Source organism: Oncorhynchus mykiss, chromosome 27 (assembly GCF_013265735.2).
Source record: "Oncorhynchus mykiss isolate Arlee chromosome 27, USDA_OmykA_1.1, whole genome shotgun sequence".
In the NCBI taxonomy this organism is placed as follows: domain Eukaryota; kingdom Metazoa; phylum Chordata; class Actinopteri; order Salmoniformes; family Salmonidae; genus Oncorhynchus; species Oncorhynchus mykiss.
The window spans coordinates 1,987,501-2,006,564 of record NC_048591.1 but is presented as its reverse complement, the minus strand read 5'-3'; the positions used below and the strand labels follow the sequence as shown (position 1 = coordinate 2,006,564).

General features: G+C 41.7%; 1 protein-coding gene across 4 annotated transcripts in view; it reads left to right on the top strand.

Moving 5' to 3' along the window:
• Positions 1–19,064, top strand: part of LOC110507323 (protein furry homolog) — a 194,706-nt gene that overhangs the window by 165,223 nt on the left and 10,419 nt on the right. For all 4 annotated transcript variants that reach the window (XM_021587244.2, XM_036964702.1, XM_036964701.1 and 1 more), the window contains 4 exons: positions 7,140–7,289; positions 7,571–7,669; positions 7,971–8,054; positions 11,006–11,116. In XM_021587244.2, the coding sequence (XP_021442919.2) occupies positions 7,140–7,289; positions 7,571–7,669; positions 7,971–8,054; positions 11,006–11,116 (444 nt within the window). The remainder of the gene's footprint in view (positions 1–7,139; positions 7,290–7,570; positions 7,670–7,970; positions 8,055–11,005; positions 11,117–19,064) is intronic.

Here is a 19,064-nt window from a genome sequence, read left to right as displayed (position 1 = left end):
TACAAATCTTACACCAGCTCTGTCAGTAGGAATGAGCCAAAATCCACCCAACATATTGTGGGAAGCTTGTGGAAGGCTACCTGATACGTTTGACCCAAGTGAAACAATTTAAAGGCAATACACTCAATTAGTATTTGGTAGCATGTAAACTTCTGACCCACTGGGAATGTGAAGAAAGAAATAAAAGCTGAAATAAATCATTCTCTCTACTGACATTTCGCATTCTTCAAATAACGTGGTGATCCTAACTGAACTAAGAAAGGGAATTTTCACTTGGATTAAGTGTCGGGAATTGTGAGAAACTGAGTTTAAATGTATTTAGCTAAGTGAATGTAAACTTCCGACTTGAACTATATAATAGGCGGTGTCAGAGGAAATCCACTCACCCAAGTCAGACTGTTTTCTCTGCTACCTCACGGCAAGCGGTGCCGGAGCGCCAAGTCTAGGACCAAAAGGCTCCTTAAAAGCTTCTACCCCCAAGCCATAAGACTGCTGAACAATTAATCAAATGAACACCGGATTACGTTGACCCCCCCATTTGTTTTGTACACTGCCTACTCTCTGCTATCTATGCATAGTCACTTCACCCCTACCTACATGTACAAATTACCTCTAACCTGTACTCCCGCACACTGACTCGGTACCAGTACCCCCTGTATATAGCCTCATTGTTGTGTTTGTTTATTTATTTATTTATATATATATATATAATATATATTATATATTATATATATATAATATATATATATATATATTATATAATATATATATATATTATATAATATATATATATATAATATACTGCTCAAAAAAATGAAGGGAACACTTAAACAACACAATGTAACTCCAAGTCAATCACAATTCTGTGAAATCAAACTGTCCACTTAGGAAGCAACACTGATTGACAATAAATTGCACATGCTGTTGTGCAAATGGAATGGACAACAGGTGGAAATTATAGGCAATTAGCAAGACACCCCCAATAAAGCAGTGGTTCTGCAGGTGGTGACCAGACTACTTCTCAGTTCCTATGCTTCCTGGCTGATGTTTTGGTCACTTTTGAATGCTGGCGGTGCTTTCACTCTAGTGGTAGCATTCGACGGAGTCTACAACCCACACAAGTGGCACAGGTAGTGCAGCTCATCCAGGATGGAACATCATTGCGAGCTGTGGCAAGAAGGTTTGCTGTGTCTGTCAGAGTAGTGTCCAGAGCATGGAGGCGCTACCAGGAGACAGGCCAGTACATCAGGAGACGTGGAGGAGGCCGTAGGAGGGCAACAACCCAGCAGCAGGACCACTACCTCCGTCTTTGTGCAAGGAGGAGCAGGAGGAGCACTGCCAGAGCCCTGCAAAATGACCTCCAGCAGGCCTCAAATGTGCATGTGGCTGCTCAAACGGTCAGAAACAGACTCCATGAGGGTGGTATGAGGGCCCGAAGTCCACAGGTGAGGGTTGTGCTTACATCCCAACACCGTGCAGGACGTTTGGCATTTGCCAGAGAACACCAAGATTGGCAAATTCGCCACTGGTGCCCTGTGCTCTTTACAGATGAAAACAGGTTCACACTGAGCACGTGACAGAGTCTGGAGACGCCGTGGAGAACATTCTGCTGCCTGCAACATCCTCCAGCATGACCGGTTTGGCGGTGGGTCAGTCATGGTGTGGGGTGGCATTTCTTTGGGGGACCGCACAGCCCTCCATGTGCTCGCCAGAGGTAGCCTGAATGCCATTAGGTACTGAGATGAGATCCTCAGACCCCTTGTGAGACCATATGCTGGTGCAGTTGGCCCTGGGTTCCTCCTCATGCAAGACTATGCTAGACCTCATGTGGCTGGAGTGTGTCAGCAGTTCCTGCAAGAGGAAGGCATTAATGCTATGGACTGGCCCGCCCGTTGCCCAGACCTGAATTCAATTGAGCACATCTGGGACATCATGTCTCACATCATGTCTCGCTTCATCCACCAACTGAATTGCACCAGGAGTTGGTGGATTCTTTAGTCCAGGTCTGGGAGGAGATCCCTCAGGAGACCATCCGCCACCTCATCAGCAGCATGCCCAGGCATTGTAGGGAGGTCATACAGGCACGTGGAGGCCACACACACTACTGAGCCTCATTTTGACTTGTTTTAAGGACATTACATCAAAGTTGGATCAGCCTGTAGTGTGGTTTTCCACTTTAATTTTGAGTGTGACTCCAAATCCAGACCTCCATGGGTTGATGCATTTGATTTCCATTGATCATTTTTGTGTGATTTTGTTGTCAGCACATTCAACTATGTAAAGAAAAAAGTATTTAAGAATATTTCATTCATTCAGATCTAGGATGTGTTATTTTAGTGTTCCCTTTATTTTTTTGAGCAGTGTATGTATGTATGTATGTGTTATTTGGTCAATTTTGTCTTAACTCTTCTTGATCTGCACTGTTGGTTAAGGGCTTGAAAGTAAGCATTTCACGGTAAGGTGTTGTATTCGGCGCATGTGACAAATTTAAGGTCGATTTGAAGAGAACCCTCATCCATGAAAGACTATCATGCATGTTGTTGATGTTAGTTGTGTGTTGCAGTTAAAGGCAAGGTGTGCTGCTTTGTTTTCAGCCAGCTGCAGCTTTGCTAGGTCTTTCTTTGCTGCACGTGACCGTTACCGGACAATAATCAAGATGGGTAAAGATCAAAGCCTCAACAACTACTACAGTTGTTCTGCGTTTTATGCACAACTCCAGTTGAGGTTAAGGTCTAAGAGAAGGCTTTGAACCAAATACAATGCTTTTGGTTTTAGATGTATTGAAGACCAGTTTATTGTTAATTACCCATTCTGACTCTGACTGTAACTCCTTGCTAAGAGTCTCTGTGAGCTCACTGGCAGTAGGTGTAGAATGTGCAATCAGCATACATAGTCATTTTACAGCCCAAGGCAACTGACCTGAGGGGTACCGCACTGTCCATATGGGTATTTCTATAAGCTAGGGTATCAGTGATTATTTCTTGTAGTGGACAAAATTCCACCAAGCCTATTAAATGGGTAAGGTGGAGCTCTCACCATGTCACCGTCCATCAATCCCTATCATATTTCCACAAGTGTCAAGACTTTGGGCAGTAGTGGCTAGGGGGTTGTTTCTGGACAGGCCATGGGTATTATGGTAGTTCAGTTAGTCAGTCAGTCACTACATTTTTTAAAATATCAAATCAAAATCAAATTTATTTATAACATTCCTATAACAGCCCTTTTACATCAGCAGATGTCATCAAATGTAGAAGTGCAGTGTCTAGGAAAAACTCCCTACAAAGGCAGGAATCTACGAAGAAACCTACAAACCCTGGTTCGATTACGGGCTGTATCACAACCGGCCATAATTAGGAGTCCCATAGGGCGGCGCATAATTTGCCCAGCGGCGTCCGGGTTAGGGAGGGTTTGGCCGAGGTAGGCCGTCATTGTAAATAAGAATTTGTTCTTAACTGACTTGCATGGTTAAAAATAAAGGTTAAAAAAATAAGAGGAACCAGGCTCTGTGGGCTGGCCAGTCCTCTTCTGAGTGTGCCGGGTAGAGTACATGGCCATTAAGGCCAGGTAGTTCTTCAAGATGTTCAAACGTTCATAGATGACCAGAAGGGTCAAATAAGAAATCTGTGTTTGTAGTGTGTGCAACAGATCAGCACCTCAGGAGTAAATGTCAGTTGGCTTTTATAGCCGATCATTCAGAGGTCGAGACAGCAGGTGCTGAGAGGGAGGGAGATATAACTGTCAAATAGGGAGAGGGAGCTAATACCTGTCGAATACTTGCTTCCTCTGTCCTTGGAGAATCTCAATTGTATTTCCTTGATTTGTTGCATCCTCTCTCCTCGTCTCCTTCTCAAAAACCAATGGATGAGAAGGTCAGAGGTCCCTCCCCTCTCACCTTCTTATCCAATGGGTTTTAAGAAGGTGTGAAGGAAATGCAATTGAGATTGTCTCCTTGTTTCCTCCATTTCTCACCTCCCTCTCAAAGCACATTAGGGGAGAGGAGGAAACGTTCCTCCCCTCGGGCTCCAATGCACTTTCGAGGAGAGGTGTGGAGTTGAGGAAACAAGGACAGAGGAGACAAGAATGTGAAGTCTCTTTTTCACAGTTTACTGATTATAATTTTTTCGGTTATTATTGTCAATGACTTTGACAGAACCTATTATTGTTGTATTAAATTATTATATAAACTATAAAACAAATTATAGAAATGCTGTTCATCTTTTCCATTCTTCTGGAATGTTTAGCATAGCTATAAATGATAGAGAAGTTGACCAAAGCACAAACAGACCTGGGTTCTAGGCATGCCAAAGAAACATGCAGTGTCATGCCTAGTAGCCAGGTGACATTTTGAATGACATGTAGATGTTTTGTTGCTAGGAGTTATGGTCTCATTGTGCCCATCTAGATTGTTATTACTGTAACTACACATGTAATAATAATTACATGTATATCAAACCATTTTGACCCTGATATTACAAATTGGCCCCTTTTTATTTCTAGAAAGACCCATATCTGATGTTAGTGTAGCTCCCATTGAAGAATACTCTGAGTTCTATTAGTTAAGTAACTCTCCAACCATGTGATGTAAAATCCTATCAAGTGAGTTATGATCAATAACATAAAAGGCTTCACTGAAATCTAAACATAACAGCTCCAACTATCATCTAATTATCCATGTATTTTAGCCAATCATCAGGGATATGAGTCAGTGCAGTACAAGTTGAGTTCCCTTCTCTATATGCATGCTGTTTAGAAAGTTCTTTGTTTTTTTCTGCTGGTAGAACAAATGGAACGGGCAAACCTCCTGCTACTGTTGCCATTGTTCTTTTTTGAATTTGATCATTGAAATAGTGATGATGTGGCCTATTATTCTCTGTACAATGCATAGGAAAAAGGGAACCATGTCATTTTAGATTTACCCATGTCTTGCTGCAGGGACAGTGGGATTAACATGACTGGACCATCATAGGCTACATCCCAAATGTAACCCTATTCCCTATATAGAGGGCCCTGGTCAGTGCACTATGTAGGAAATAACATTTGGGATGCTGCCCACAGTCCCTATCAAGATTACTCTGTTCGAACTGTTAAGCTTAGAAAAGCTGCGGTGGTTATGGCTCCAGTTCTGAACAAAAGACCAGTGTCGCGTAGAGGGGCCATATAGCACGTGTATATTACTTGAGAAAGAGGAGAAGTGAAACATAGGAGGTAAAAATGGGAGGGATGGATGAAAAGAGAATGAGGAGCAGGGTCGAACGTGAATAAATATAAGCGTAGAGAAAGGATTAAGTGTAAGTGCGAGCTATCATGATAGTACCCCAGGAACCCTGATTTGCTTAAGAGTGCTTAAGAGTGAGGCTAGAGGCCTCCCGGGTGGTGCAGTGGTTAAGGGCGCTGTACTGGCCAGCTGTGCCATCAGAGACTCTGGGTTCACGCCCAGGCTCTGTCGTAACCGGCCGCAACCGGGAGGTCCGTGGGGCGACGCACAATTGGCCTAGCGTCGTCCGGGTTGGGGAGGGCTTGGCCGGTAGGGATGTCCTTGTCTCATCGCGCACCAGCGACTCCTGTGGTGGGCCGGGAGCAGTGCGCTAACCAAGATTGCAAGGTGCACGGTGTTTCCTCTGACACATTGGTGCGGCTGGCTTCCGGGTTGGATACGCGCTGTGTTAAGAAGTAGTGCGGCTTGGTTGGGTTGTGTATCGGAGGACGCAGGACCTTCGTCTCTCCCGAGCCCGTACGGGAGTTGTAGCGATGAGACAAGATAGTAGCTACTAAAACAATTGGAGACCACGAAATTGGGGAGAAAAAGGGGTCAAATTCAACAACAACAAAAAAGAACCAAAAAAAAGAGTGAGGCTAGTGATTATGGTGAAAATTTGCTTCTCCAACGTCGACGTGAAACCCACATCGCGCCGCCTATGTTAAAAGGTATTGCGTGTTAAAAGTGACATGACAAACCTAGGCCACTAGGCCCACAGAGATCAAATAAGAAATTAATAGGGATTCTATAGGCCTGTAATTCTATAATTAAACCTAGGCTATAAAAAAAATAGTGTGCGTTTGTAACGGATGTTTTTTGTTTGACATACATTTTTAAGTAAGAAATCTGAGTCTCAGCATCACTCTGTTACTGTGGAATTAGCCACCACCGACCCCTGAAAATCTTACAATGGAGTTGATCGTGACAACCAACCCCACATTCCATGTGACAACCATCCCCCTGAATGCTAATTAAGATGTTAGTTATCACATGGCTTGACCTAGGAACTCAGAAGTAGGTTTGAATATAGTTCTCCCTCTTCCTATTTTCAAATGTTCATCGAAACTCCCATAATTCAAACAATTACAAAGAAAATACTTAATTGTTTTACTTACACCTATGGAAATGCATAAATTCCCCTCACCTAAATGTTTTGTCATGCTGACATGAATTAACCAGGTGGATGATTCAAACATTTTGACCTCAAAATTACTACACAGCACCATTTGGATTGGGACTAATTAACACTGTGACAACCAACCTCGGTCTCCCCTACATTTTGCTGTATGGATGGCCCCAACGGCAATCAAACCCACAATTCTAGCACAGATAGAACAATGAGACAGATAATTCACCGGATATGTAAATGTGAAGCATCTGGTTGGCGTTTCCACTCACTACCAAATATGGTGATGAGAGCAAACCCAGTGGTCGGCAGTGGGAGAAGATGGAGCGAGATCGATTTTTTGCTGATATTCTGCACATGTTCTCATCGATGAAACATTTGCTCTCCATTTCTGTTTCCCAAATGAAAATCTGTAACAAACAGTGGACTGCGTTTTGTAGACTTTCCCCTTAGCTAAGTCTCTAAATAATTGTGTTATTTAGAAGTGCAAGGGCAAATTGAGTTATTGCACACGTGCACTTCAGAGTAGGCGTTCCCTAACAGAAATATGCAAATAAATGTTAGAACATGCTAATGAGATCTCACTAGCTCGTGCTTGGCTCTTCCCACCTTTGTTGTTCTACCCACTATGATTAATTTGCGCCCATTGGAAATGGTTGGTCTATCTTGGATTAGTTAGTATTAGTATTTTTTTATGATTTTGGCAAGCGCCAAGCTCTACCAACTGATCCACATGTTAGTTTTTTTGCTTTTCAGAGTATTCAGAGCAAGTTTTGCTCCCTAACCTGTGATGCTGCGGGTTACCTAGGAGATGGCCTGCGAGGGATAGGTTCCAAGTTCCTCAGGTCGTCCCAGATGCTGACATCATGCTCCGAGTGTCCTACGCTGTTCATAGACGCTGACACCGTGAGTAATAGATCAGCATTTACTAATTATATTCTATTCCTGTGTAATGGGTGTAACTTATGGTATTTTGGTAGATCAGCAATTAATTCACTTCTATACCTTTATAATTAGTAGTGTAATGCAATGCCAACATGTTTTATATTATGTACTGTATGTATTGTGTATATTTTTTGCTGATGTACGATGTTCTCATGTACAATCTTATCAAACAATAACAATGTGTCATTAGACCACTCTTTTGGTCACCCCAAGTATAAAACAAAATGGTTTTCATTCCCCAGGTCATCTCCTATGGGCTCCTGGAGAAGATTAAATTTAGTGTACTGGAACTCCAAGAATATCTGGACACTTACAACAGCAGGAAAGAAGCAGCCATAGCTGTAAGCCCTGATACATGAGTTGCTGTTACTACATGTTTTAAATACACCCGGTTACCAAAGTCACCTTGGTACAGCCCGAAGAGGATGGACTCGATGTCTGGTTACTCTCGAGGTTTCTTCCTGCTAACAAGTTTTTACTTACCACTTCCTCTTTGTCTCAGCTGAATTACCGCATCCCTGAGTTACTTTTGTGACACCTGTTGATGTTGAGGGCTTTATACCTTTGATTGATTGAAGTACCAATGTTTCATCAACTCTTCAGAATATGATGTTACAATAACTCCCCTTTCCTGTCCCACAGTGGTTAACCAACTGCAAGGCCACCTTCCCCATAGGCAGTGGGGGTGTCATGATTACCAACCAGCCGGGGGAATACGAGGAAAAGGTAGGACCTCTGTCCACGGGTGTGCTCGCATACTCCCTTAAAAGAACTAAGCTTGAAAAAAGCGGCAATAGTACTATTTGTCCATCTTGAGACGCTGTAGACACTTCTCAAAATAGTCTGTATTAACGTTTTTGCCAAGAAGATCTTAAGATGTTTGGTGCAGTATTTCTCAAGTGAAATCATTTGCATGAAAACGAGTCTTCTCTCGTTGAATGTAAACACTTAATTTAATAATCCTTACTGTTGACCAATTACCGATGAAGGGGCACAGACGTCGGCTACCAACTTCAGCTTGCCTCAAACATCCAAAGACCAAAACTAACAAAAACGTCACAAAATGTTGTCATAGTACACTGAACAAAAAATATAAATGCCACAGTTTGGATGCACTGAGATACCATGATGAGATCCTGAGGCCCATTGCCGTGCCATTTATCCGCCTCCATCACCTCATGTTTCAGTATGATAAAGCACGACCCATGTCACAAGAATCTGTAAACAATTCCTGGAAGCTGAAAATGTCCCAGTTCTTCCATTGCCTGCATATTCGCAAGACACCTCACCCATTGAGCCTGTTTGGGATGCTCTAGATCGACGTGTACGACAGTGTGTTCCTGCCAATATCCAGCAACTTCGCACAGCCATTGAAGAGGAGTGGGACAACATTCCACAGGCCACAATCAGCAGTCTGATCAACTCTATGCAAAGGATATGTCGCGCTGCATGAGGCAAATAGTGATCACACCAGATACTGACTGGTTTTCTGATCCACATCCCTACCTTTAAAAGAAAAATAGATATCTGTGACCAACAGATGCATATCTGTATTCCCAGTCATGTGAAATCCATAGATTAGGGTCCAATGAATGTATCTCAATTGACTGATTTCCTTATACTGTATAAACTAACTTGATCAAATATTTGATATTGTTGCATGTTGCATGTTGCGTTTATATTTTATTGGTTAATGAGGCCTCTTGTAATTGGTTAATCAGATACTAAACGTTTTGTAGACAATGGCAAAGATGAGTGACATGAATAATGCTTACTTATTGAGACTTTGTGGCTAAACTAACCAATTTGTTCTCAGTAGTATTGCCTATTATGTATGCTAAACGACAGTATAACCCAACATAAAGCTGTATCACTTTGATATTTCTGGAAATTGTCATGTTGGAGAATGATAGATACTAGAATTATGTTCTGTCGAGTAGATTTCAGATGCAGTGTGTTCTATTTCTCTGTATACTGTTCTCACACATTACTGACATGAGAGGGTACTTCAGATTAAATCTCAACTGATCCTTTCACATTTCCTGCCTTTCGATTACTCTGTGGCAATCTGTGAGTGAAATACTTACATTTTCTCCTTGAATATCATCAGAACCTCCAGATTTGAGCTTGTTTCTGGGCAACCCCTGAGTTGCAGCACATCACATTGACTCCCTCATCCCAATGTGTAATGTGGCCATTTTGACTCTGCTGGGCAGGGGAGCAGTAGGCTGTTAGTGCTATCATGCCAACTCTTGTCAGTCATTGTCATGTTTGGCTTGACAATGAGCAATGGCAAGAGTATACACAGTTCTGGGACCAGACTAGGGAAGCAGGTTCTGCTAATACACGGATACATCAGTAGCCTCGTCCCAGATCGGTTTGTGCTGTATTTGACATGGCAATGACTAGGAGTTGGCTAACACAAACAGATCTGGAACTTGGCTAATACATTTGAGGAAAACATTAAGATGTTTTTTATAATCCCAAAACATCCAAATTAAAGATATATATATAAATGTCAGCCTTGTAAATATTGAGTGAAATATTAAGTCAAGTTTAAAATGGCTTTGAGACTCCCAGCAGAGTCCTATTGCATTGAAGAAAGTGACAAGGCAATACTGCTTACTTGTTTGGCTTTTTTTTTTTATCACACAACCACCTGGCTTTCAGTCCCTAGACTGCAGCTGGTCCTCTCTCCTCACTCGCACTCGCATTCTCTCCCTCTCTCTGATTCTCCTTCTCTCTCTCTCTCTGTTCATGTATCAATAAAATTATATTGTTTTATGACTAAGGCTTATACTGTTCACCTAACCCGGACTGCCGATGGTTGCATGCCTGCTATTGATTTTCGATGTCTTCCTTTCACCTCTCTCTTGTCTTGTAACACGCTTGCTTTGTAGCAAATGGAATTTCTGGCAGTAAGTTCAAAATGACTTATTCCTATTTTCTGATAGTGCCCTGTCTAAATTAAGCTGGGCAGTGTCTCTTGCTCACTGTTAAAATTCTGAAGTAGTTTAAAAGGATAAAATAAAATGTTCTCCCTTATATATTCATACTACTTGTTCATGTTGACCCATTGTGATTTTTGTATTAAGCCCACAAAAATGTTTTCACAACGTGAATAACAATTTAGATTACAATTAAAACGAGAAGAATAAAGTGAGCTGCATTACAATATATTTTTTATTTTACAAGTCAGTTAAGAACAAATTCTTATTTACAATGACAGCCTAGGAACAGTGGGTTAACTGCCTTGTTCAGGGGCAGAACGACATATTTTTACCTTGTCAGCTTGGGGAGTCGATCTAGCAACCTTTCGGTTACTGGCCCAAAGCTCTCACCACTAGGCTACCTGCCGCCCCATATGACACATTGGTGGTGTTACCAAAGGATATTGCCTGGCATCCAAGATGCTGAGTTGGTGATAACAGGTCTTTGCAAAATAAATAGGCCTACAATATTGTACCATGGCCAAACCTAATGCTTCTTGATGATGTCAATAACACTACTAAAGCCACATTACTAAAGTAACATGCTGTACCTTCTCTTCTTTCAATTGAGAAACCAATAGGCTAGGTCAAAGTGTCAAATAAATTGGAATGAAATGAGCATAGAGTATTTCAACACAACAAAGTAATACAACTTGAACACGCCATTTTGTTTGTGTGTTTGTGCAGCAACTGGAGCTGTGTCAACGACTCTACAAGCTCCACTTTCAGCTGCTGCTGCTCTTTCAGTCCTACTGTAAGCTGATTGGGCAGGTCCATTTTATCAGCTCTGTCCCAGAGGTAAGGCTGTTGGGAGTGCCCAAAATGGCAACCTATTCCCTATATATTCCACTACTTTTTTGACCAGAGTGCCATGGACCCTGGTCAAAAGTAGTGAACTACATAGAGAATAGGGTGCCATAAGGGATGCATTCATTGTCTATGGTGATATAGACAGTAATCTGCTTTATTAACCAAATACTTTGAGACATTTACATTGTGTTAAGCACTTAAAGGAAAGGTTCACCCATTTTTTTTACGTTTTATATTGGTTTTGTGCATCATAAGTGTTCTATCGATTCCCTAGGCCATTTAATATTTTCACGTGTATCAGAGTTATTGGCGTTAAAGCAGGCAGAGATCCGGTTGGTATGACGTAGCACTTTGATAAAGTCGCTCTCACTTCACTGGAAGTTAATAGGAATATGACATTTAGATAGCGAAAACATCTATCATACATGTCCGATTTCACTACTGGCCAATGTCATAACTCAGGAGGATGTCTTCTTTCGAAAGGGATCCATCTGAATAATTTCAGTTCCTGGATCCTTTCACAGCATTATAAGGCGTTGAGACAATGACTTATCAATAACCCAAGCACAGATCAGTTAATCCCTACTATTATGTCACTGAGTTGTCATAATAATTCAGCAAATGTACGTTATCCCAGGGAAGTTGGCAGACGATGTAAGTAACCTAATTTTACGTACCTATTGTTCACCTAATACCTTTTTTGCACTATTGGTTAGAGCCTCTAAGTAAGCATTTTGCTGTAAGGTCTACACCTACACATCTTCAATTAAAATTTCAGAGCTTATGTCGAGGTAGATGTTGGCAGATTGTAGCAGATTGCATCATTCTGTCATTGCACCACACTATCACATACATGTGTTTAGCGAAATGCTTATGTTTCTAGCTCCAACAGTGCAGTAATATTTACACACAATGCAAAGGAATGGAATTAAGAATATATAAATATTTGGACGAGCAATGTCAGAGCGGCATAGACTAAGATATAGTAGAATAGGATAGAATACAGTATATACATATGAGATGAGTAATGCAAAATATGTCAACAGTATTAAAGTGGCCAGTGATTTCATGTCTATGTATATAGGGCAGCAGCCTCTAAAGTGCTGGTGATGGCTATTTAACAGTCTGATGGCCTTGAGATAGAAGCTGTTTTCAGTCTCTTGGTCCTAGCTTTGATGCACCTGTACTGACCTCGCCTTCTGGATGGTAGCAGGGTGAACAGGCCGTGGCTCGGGTGGTTGTTGTCCTTGATGATCTTTTTGGCCTTCCTGTGACATCGGGTGCTGTAGGTGTCCTAGAGGGAAGGCAGTGTGCCCTTGGTGATGCGCTGGGCAGACCGCACCACCCTCTGGAGAGCCCTGCAGTTGCAGGCAATGCAGTTGCAGTATCAGGTGGTGATACAGCCCGACAGGATGCTCTCGATTGTGCATCTGTAAAAGTTTGATGGTTTTAGGTGCCAGGCGCTGTTGCGCCTTCTTCACCAGACTGTCTGTATAGGTGGACCATTTCAGTTTGTCAGTGATGTGTATGCCGAGGAACTTGAAGCTTTCCACCTTTTCCACTGCAGTCCCGTTGATGTGGATAGGGGGCCGCTCCCTCTGCTGTTTCCTGAAGTCCATGATCAGCTCCTTTTGTTTTGTTGACGTTGGGTGAGAGGTTATATTCTTGGCCGTACACTCCCAGGGCCCACACCTCCCTGTAGGATGTCTCATCATTGTTGGTAATCAGGCCTACTGTTGGGGGGGGGGGGGGGGGGCTGAGCACGCATCCTTGTGGAGCGCAAGTGTTGAGGATCAGCAAAGTGGAGGTGTTTCCTACCTTCACCAACTCTGGGCGGCCCGTCAGGAAGTCCAGGACCCAGTTGCACGGGGCGGGGTTCAAACCCAGGGCCTCGAGCTCAATGATGAGCTTTGAGGGTACTATGGTGTTGAATGCTGAGATATAGTAAATTAACAGCATTCTTACATAGATATTCCTCTTTTCCAGATGGGATAGGGCAGTGTGCAGTGCGATGGCGATTCCATCGTCTGTGGATCTATTGGGGTGTTAAGCAAATTGAAGTGGGTCTAGGGTGTCAGGTAAGGTAGAGGTGATATGATCCTTGACTAGTCTCTCAAAGCACTTGATGACAGAAGTGAGTGCTATAGGGCGATAGTCATTTAGTTCAGTTACCTTTGCTTTCTTGAATACAGGAACAATGGTGGCCATCTTGAAGCATGTGGGGATAACAGACTGGGATAGGGAACGATTGAATATGTCCGTAAACACTCCAGCCAGCTGGTCTGCGCATGCTCTGAGGACCTGGCTAGGTATACCATCTGGGCCAGCAGCCTTGCAAGGGTTAACATGCTTAAATGTCTTACTTACGTTGGCACAGAGAAAGTGAGCCCACAGTCCTTGGGCCGCGTCGGTGGCACTGTTGCCCTCAAAGCGAGCAAAGTTGTTTAGTCCGGGAGCAATACGTCAGTGTCCGCAACGTGGCTGGTTTTCTCTGATTGTCCGTGGTTCGCGCTTTCAATTTTGCATGAATGCTGCCATCTATCCATGGTTCCTGGTTTGGGTAGGTTTTTATAGTCACAGTGGGTACAACATCCCCTAAACCCTTTCTGATGAACTCAGCGTGTCAGTGTATAAATCAATGTTATTCTCAGAGGCTATACGGAACATATCCCAGTCCACTTGATCAAAGCAATCTTGAAGCATGTATTCCAATTGGTCAGACCAGTGTTGAATATACCTTAGCATGGGTACTTCCTGTTTGAGTTTCTGCCTATAGGAAGGGATGAGAAAAATTAAGTCATGATCTGATTTGCTGAAGGGAGGGCGGGGCTCTGTAGGCATCCCCGAAGTTGGAGTAGCAGTGATCGAGTGTTTTTAGCAGCACGAGTACTACAGGCAATGTGCTGATAGAACTTCGGTAGCGTTTTCCTCAAATTTGCTTTGTTAAAATCCCCAACTACTATAAATACAGCCTCAGGATATGTGGTTTCCAGTTTGCACAAAGTTCAGTGTAGTTCCTTGAGGGCTGTCGTGGTATTGGCTTGAGGGGAATATATACGGCTGTGACTATAACTGAAGATAATTATCTTGGGAGGTAATATGGTCGGCATTTGATTGTGAGGTATTCTAGGTTGGGTGAACAAAAGGACTTGAGTTCCTGTATGTTATCACAATCACGCCATGAGTAGTTAATCATGAAACACACCCCCCCGCCTTTCTTCTTCCCGGAGAGTTCTTTATTCCTGTCTGTGCGATGTACTGAGAACCCAGCTGGCTGTATGGACGGGGACAGTGTATCCAGAGAGAGCCATGATTCTGTGAATCAGAGTATGTTACAGTCCCTGGTGTCTCTCTGGAAGGAGATCCTCGCCCTGAGCTCGTCTACTTTATGAACATTAGAGAGTACTCAAAAGCGGTGGATGGTGTGTACGCCTCCTGAGTCGGACTAGAAGTCCACTCCGAACACCTCTTCTCTGCCAGCAGCATCTTGGAGCAGCCTCTGAGCTGGCTTCTCTCTAAAACCACACATCCATCTGAAGGTGATGCTTTATCCTTTGGAATCACATAATTACCAGTTGAACAGTAGACATCTTGAAGCCATTGAGGAAATCAACAATTCTTTCACAATAGCCGGTTTTGAGCTTTACTGTCCCGTTCCGTGGTTGATAATATCCACTCTTCATTTATGTAATTGTCTGTAAGGCACAAGTATCCTTTTTTTATCGGCAGATAACATGTCGAGTGTAATTGCGAAATTGTTTTAACTCAAGGTTTTTTGGTTGTTTTTTTGCATGTTGCAGGACTCTTTTGCGATAGGAGGGAGACCATTAATTTACAAAAGGATAGTCTAATAGCTCGGCTAGGTGTGAAAAATCCCCAATTTGTGCATAGTTTAAACTACCGATAGATGCTGCGGTCAGTCAGAGTTGAGTCCTATTGTAAAGTGTAGCCAAATGGACAAAAAAGGGGCAACCTTGCAATGTATTCAGTGCTTAAATACGCTAAAGTTTGACATTTATAACTCAATATCACAGTTCAGATTTGCCCTAACGAAAAATGCATCAACCCCCTTCAATGTAGAAAATACTAAACATAAAGAAAAACCCTTGAATGAGAGTAGGTGTTCTGAAACTTTTGACCTACGCTAATAAATAGTCACTTTCAAATATTTAATTAACCTATATCATGTTATTTCAAGTTATCCCTCTGGAGCACATGCAAAAGCAAATTCAAGTTGTTGAATGGGAGTGACAAAATGTTACAATTTAATTTGAATGAACTGAATGATGAGGATGAAGAAGAGTGATTGAATTTAAAACAATAGTGTAAGTTTTATTTATTGCATTTACTGGTGGAATGTTACTGAATAGATAACAACAATATAAATAATAATCTAGTGTTATTGGTAGAGAGTCAGGCGGAGAATGGCGTGAAAGTGCCCTGTATGTACGCAACAACGCTGTGGGCTAGGTGTAAATGGTTTAGAAGCCTTTCCAATCAATTGGAATACAGAAGAAGCCATCCACCCTTTATAAGCTACCAGCAAATACACTCTTGCCGAGTTTAGGGACTTTAAATGTATTAATGGATGTTTGCGAGGCATGTCACTTCATCTCTTTGCATAGCCCACCACATGCACTGTTTTCTAACCACATCTGAATGGATACATATAAATGTATCCATATGAATGATACATATCACTGAATGACAGAAATATTGGAATAAAGTAGGCTAATGCAATCGAATTCAACAAATTGTTGCTTACTGAAACACCCAAAGTCGTCCAATTGTTATAATTGGATTTGAAGCAATAGCCTACCCGCATGTGAGATGTGTGAGACAAGCATAGGGACTCGTCTTGATCAATCAATCAGATTTTTTTCCCCTTCTTTTCACTGAATCTCCATTTGGGTATTGGTTAGCCTACAATTAGGATGTGGAAATGTTAGGATTATTTTGCTCTTCACTCAGTCGCTTAGTGGCCTAGGCCTACTCCGAACGGTCACGTTGTACAGCGCCATATTTTCCTAACGGAGACCCTGATGCCTACATAGGCTACTGTAAAATAAATTTTAGTTTTTCTTTGAATAGAAACACCAAACACCGTAATCAATTTAATTCCGCTAAATTTCTAACAGTATAAACAGCAGTACAATAATAATTTACAAATAAATTATAATCAATCCCATATAGTTTGTTGTAAGAAAAAAGGTTTTAAAATCTCTAGTACAGCCAATATTAAAAATAGTCAAATTGTGAATTAAATCGCTTTCGCCCACATTTTGAGGTTTATTCATTGTTTAATTATTCAAGGCTCCCTTTGTTATTTCGTTTTATAACTAAAAACAGCTACAGTAAACAGGACTCTTAGGTCTACAGTACAGCTCCATGTCATTTCAATAACTTAGCTTCTCAAAGATGCCCTCTGATGGTCAAACTAGCATTAATGGCAACAATGGCTAACAGTAAAATACGTCATACACTCCAACATGCCATACCATTCCACAGCATCCTGCAAGCTGTTGTCATGTTCTGACCCTAGTTATTGTGTTAATAGTTTGTTTTAGTTGGTCCGGACCTGAGTTGGGTGGGCGTTCGTCTAGGTTGTTTTTCTGTGTTCGGCCTAGTATGGTTCTCAATCAGAGGCAGGTGTCGTTAGTTGTCTCTGATTGAGAATCATACTTAGGTAGCCTGGGTTTCACTGTTTGTTTGTGGGTGATTGTTTCTGTCTGTGTTTTACACCACGCGGTACTGTTTTCGGTTTTGGTTATTCACGTTACATTTATTGTTTTTCTATGGAGTGTTCAGTTTATGTGTTTAAATAAATACCATGGACACTTACCACGCCGCATATTGGTCCTCCGATCCTTCTCGCCTCTCCTCTTCAGACGAAGAGGAGGAAAACCCTTACAGCTGTGCTGCGGTATGACTCAACTTTTAAAGGAAGAACCACTGTACATTAACATATGTAGCTTAAGAAACAAGGTACATGAAATCAATAACTTGCTAGTACATTCATATTCTGACTATCACTGAATGAAACTCACTTAAGTAATACCTTTGCAACAGTGGTAGCAATACATGGTTATAACATCTACAGAAAATACAGAAATGCCATTGGTGAAGGTGTTGATGAAAATATTCAGAACCACATTCCTGTAAAGCTTAGAGAGGATCTTATTTTAAATACTGTTGAAGCGTATGGCTACAGGTTCATCTCCCTCACCTAAAGCCCATTCCTGTAGGAAGCTGCTATAGACCAAGTGATAACAGTCAGTATCTGGATAATATGCGTGAAATGCTTGATAGTGTATGTGATATCAACAGAAGTATATTTAAATATTGACTGTCTTTCATCAAGCTGCCCACTCAAGAAAAGCTTCAAACTGTAACCAGTGCCTGCAACCTGGTTCAGGTTGTCAGTCAACCTACCACGGTCATTACAAACAGCAAAGGAATTAAATCATCAACATGTATTGATCACATTTTTACAAATGCGGCAGAAGTTTGCTTTAAAGCAGCATCCAAATCCATCGGATATAGTGAACACAATATTGTAGTATCAAGGAAAACCAATGTTCCAAAGGCTGGGCCTAATATAATATAGAAGAGGTCATACAATAAGTTTTGTACTGATTCCTAGGTTGCTGATCTAAAGACTATTTGCTGGTCTGTGGTGTGTAATGAGGAGCAACCAGATGCTGCACTTGACACATTTATGAAATTGCTTATTCCAGTTACTAATAAGTGTACACCCATTCAGAAAATGACTGTTAAAAACTGTAGAATCCCCATGGATTGATGAGGAATTGAAAAATGGTATGGTTGAGAGGGATGAGGCAATCTAGAAGAAAAAGAAACGCACACCTATTTAGGCGAGGTGCTGGCTAGCGGAGTGGAAAACTAGAAAATAAAGGAGAGCCGCACACTCTTGGAGCTCAGATGCAAAAATGTAATTACCAACGTTTTGACAGGCAAGCTGTCTTCATCAGGGTATAATCACAAACACTGCATGGTGACTCGTTTATATAGTGTCAAAAGACACACAGGCATACAAAGAACAGCATACAAAAAAACTAATGGATAGCATACGATCATAGATTCATTTTAGACTACACAAGCTTACAAACAATTACAATGGCAGTCACAATCACAAGAATGGCTTCACATCAAAGTCTACATTGAGACCGAAGGGAGCAAGGGTCTTTTAAATTAAATATCCAGGGAGCCTCTCGTTTTAACAATAAATTATCAAGGTCACCCCCTCTCCTAGGGAGGGTGACATGTTCGATGCCAATGTAACGCATAGACGAAATCGAGTGGTTTGCTTCCAATAGTGGGCCGCAACTGGGTAAGTCAAGTTTTTGCACCTAATGGTGCTACGATGCTCTGAGATACGTACTTTTAATTCACCCTTTGTTTTACCCACAAATTTTAACACAAGGATAAGTTATAAGAAAAATAACTGCCTTAGTGGAGCACGTAATAACACCTTTGAATGGGATCTGTTTCCCTGTTTGTGGGTGTTTGAAGGATCTACATTTATAAGTGCCATTGCATTGAGCACAGCCATTACACTTGTATTTTCCATCCAGTAGGGGCGCAAATAGAGGTTTTTCAGGAATATCTTGGGGTGGTAAATCAGAGTTTACCAATTGGTCTCTGAGATTTCTGCCCCGCAAGAATACGGCCAAGGGAAGGTCAGAAAACACATTAACGAGACTATCATCGGATTTTAGAATGTGCCAATGTTTGTGAACAATTCCCTTAATTTGTTCAGAGCACTTAGAATAGCGGGTAGTTAGAAAGCAAGAATGTGTCTTTTTGCGAGACTGACCATGAAAAAGGTAATATTTTGTTTAGAATTTTCTCAATGACAATATTAATCTGATCATTTTTGTACCCCCTCTCCTTGAATTTACTTTTCGTCTCAGCC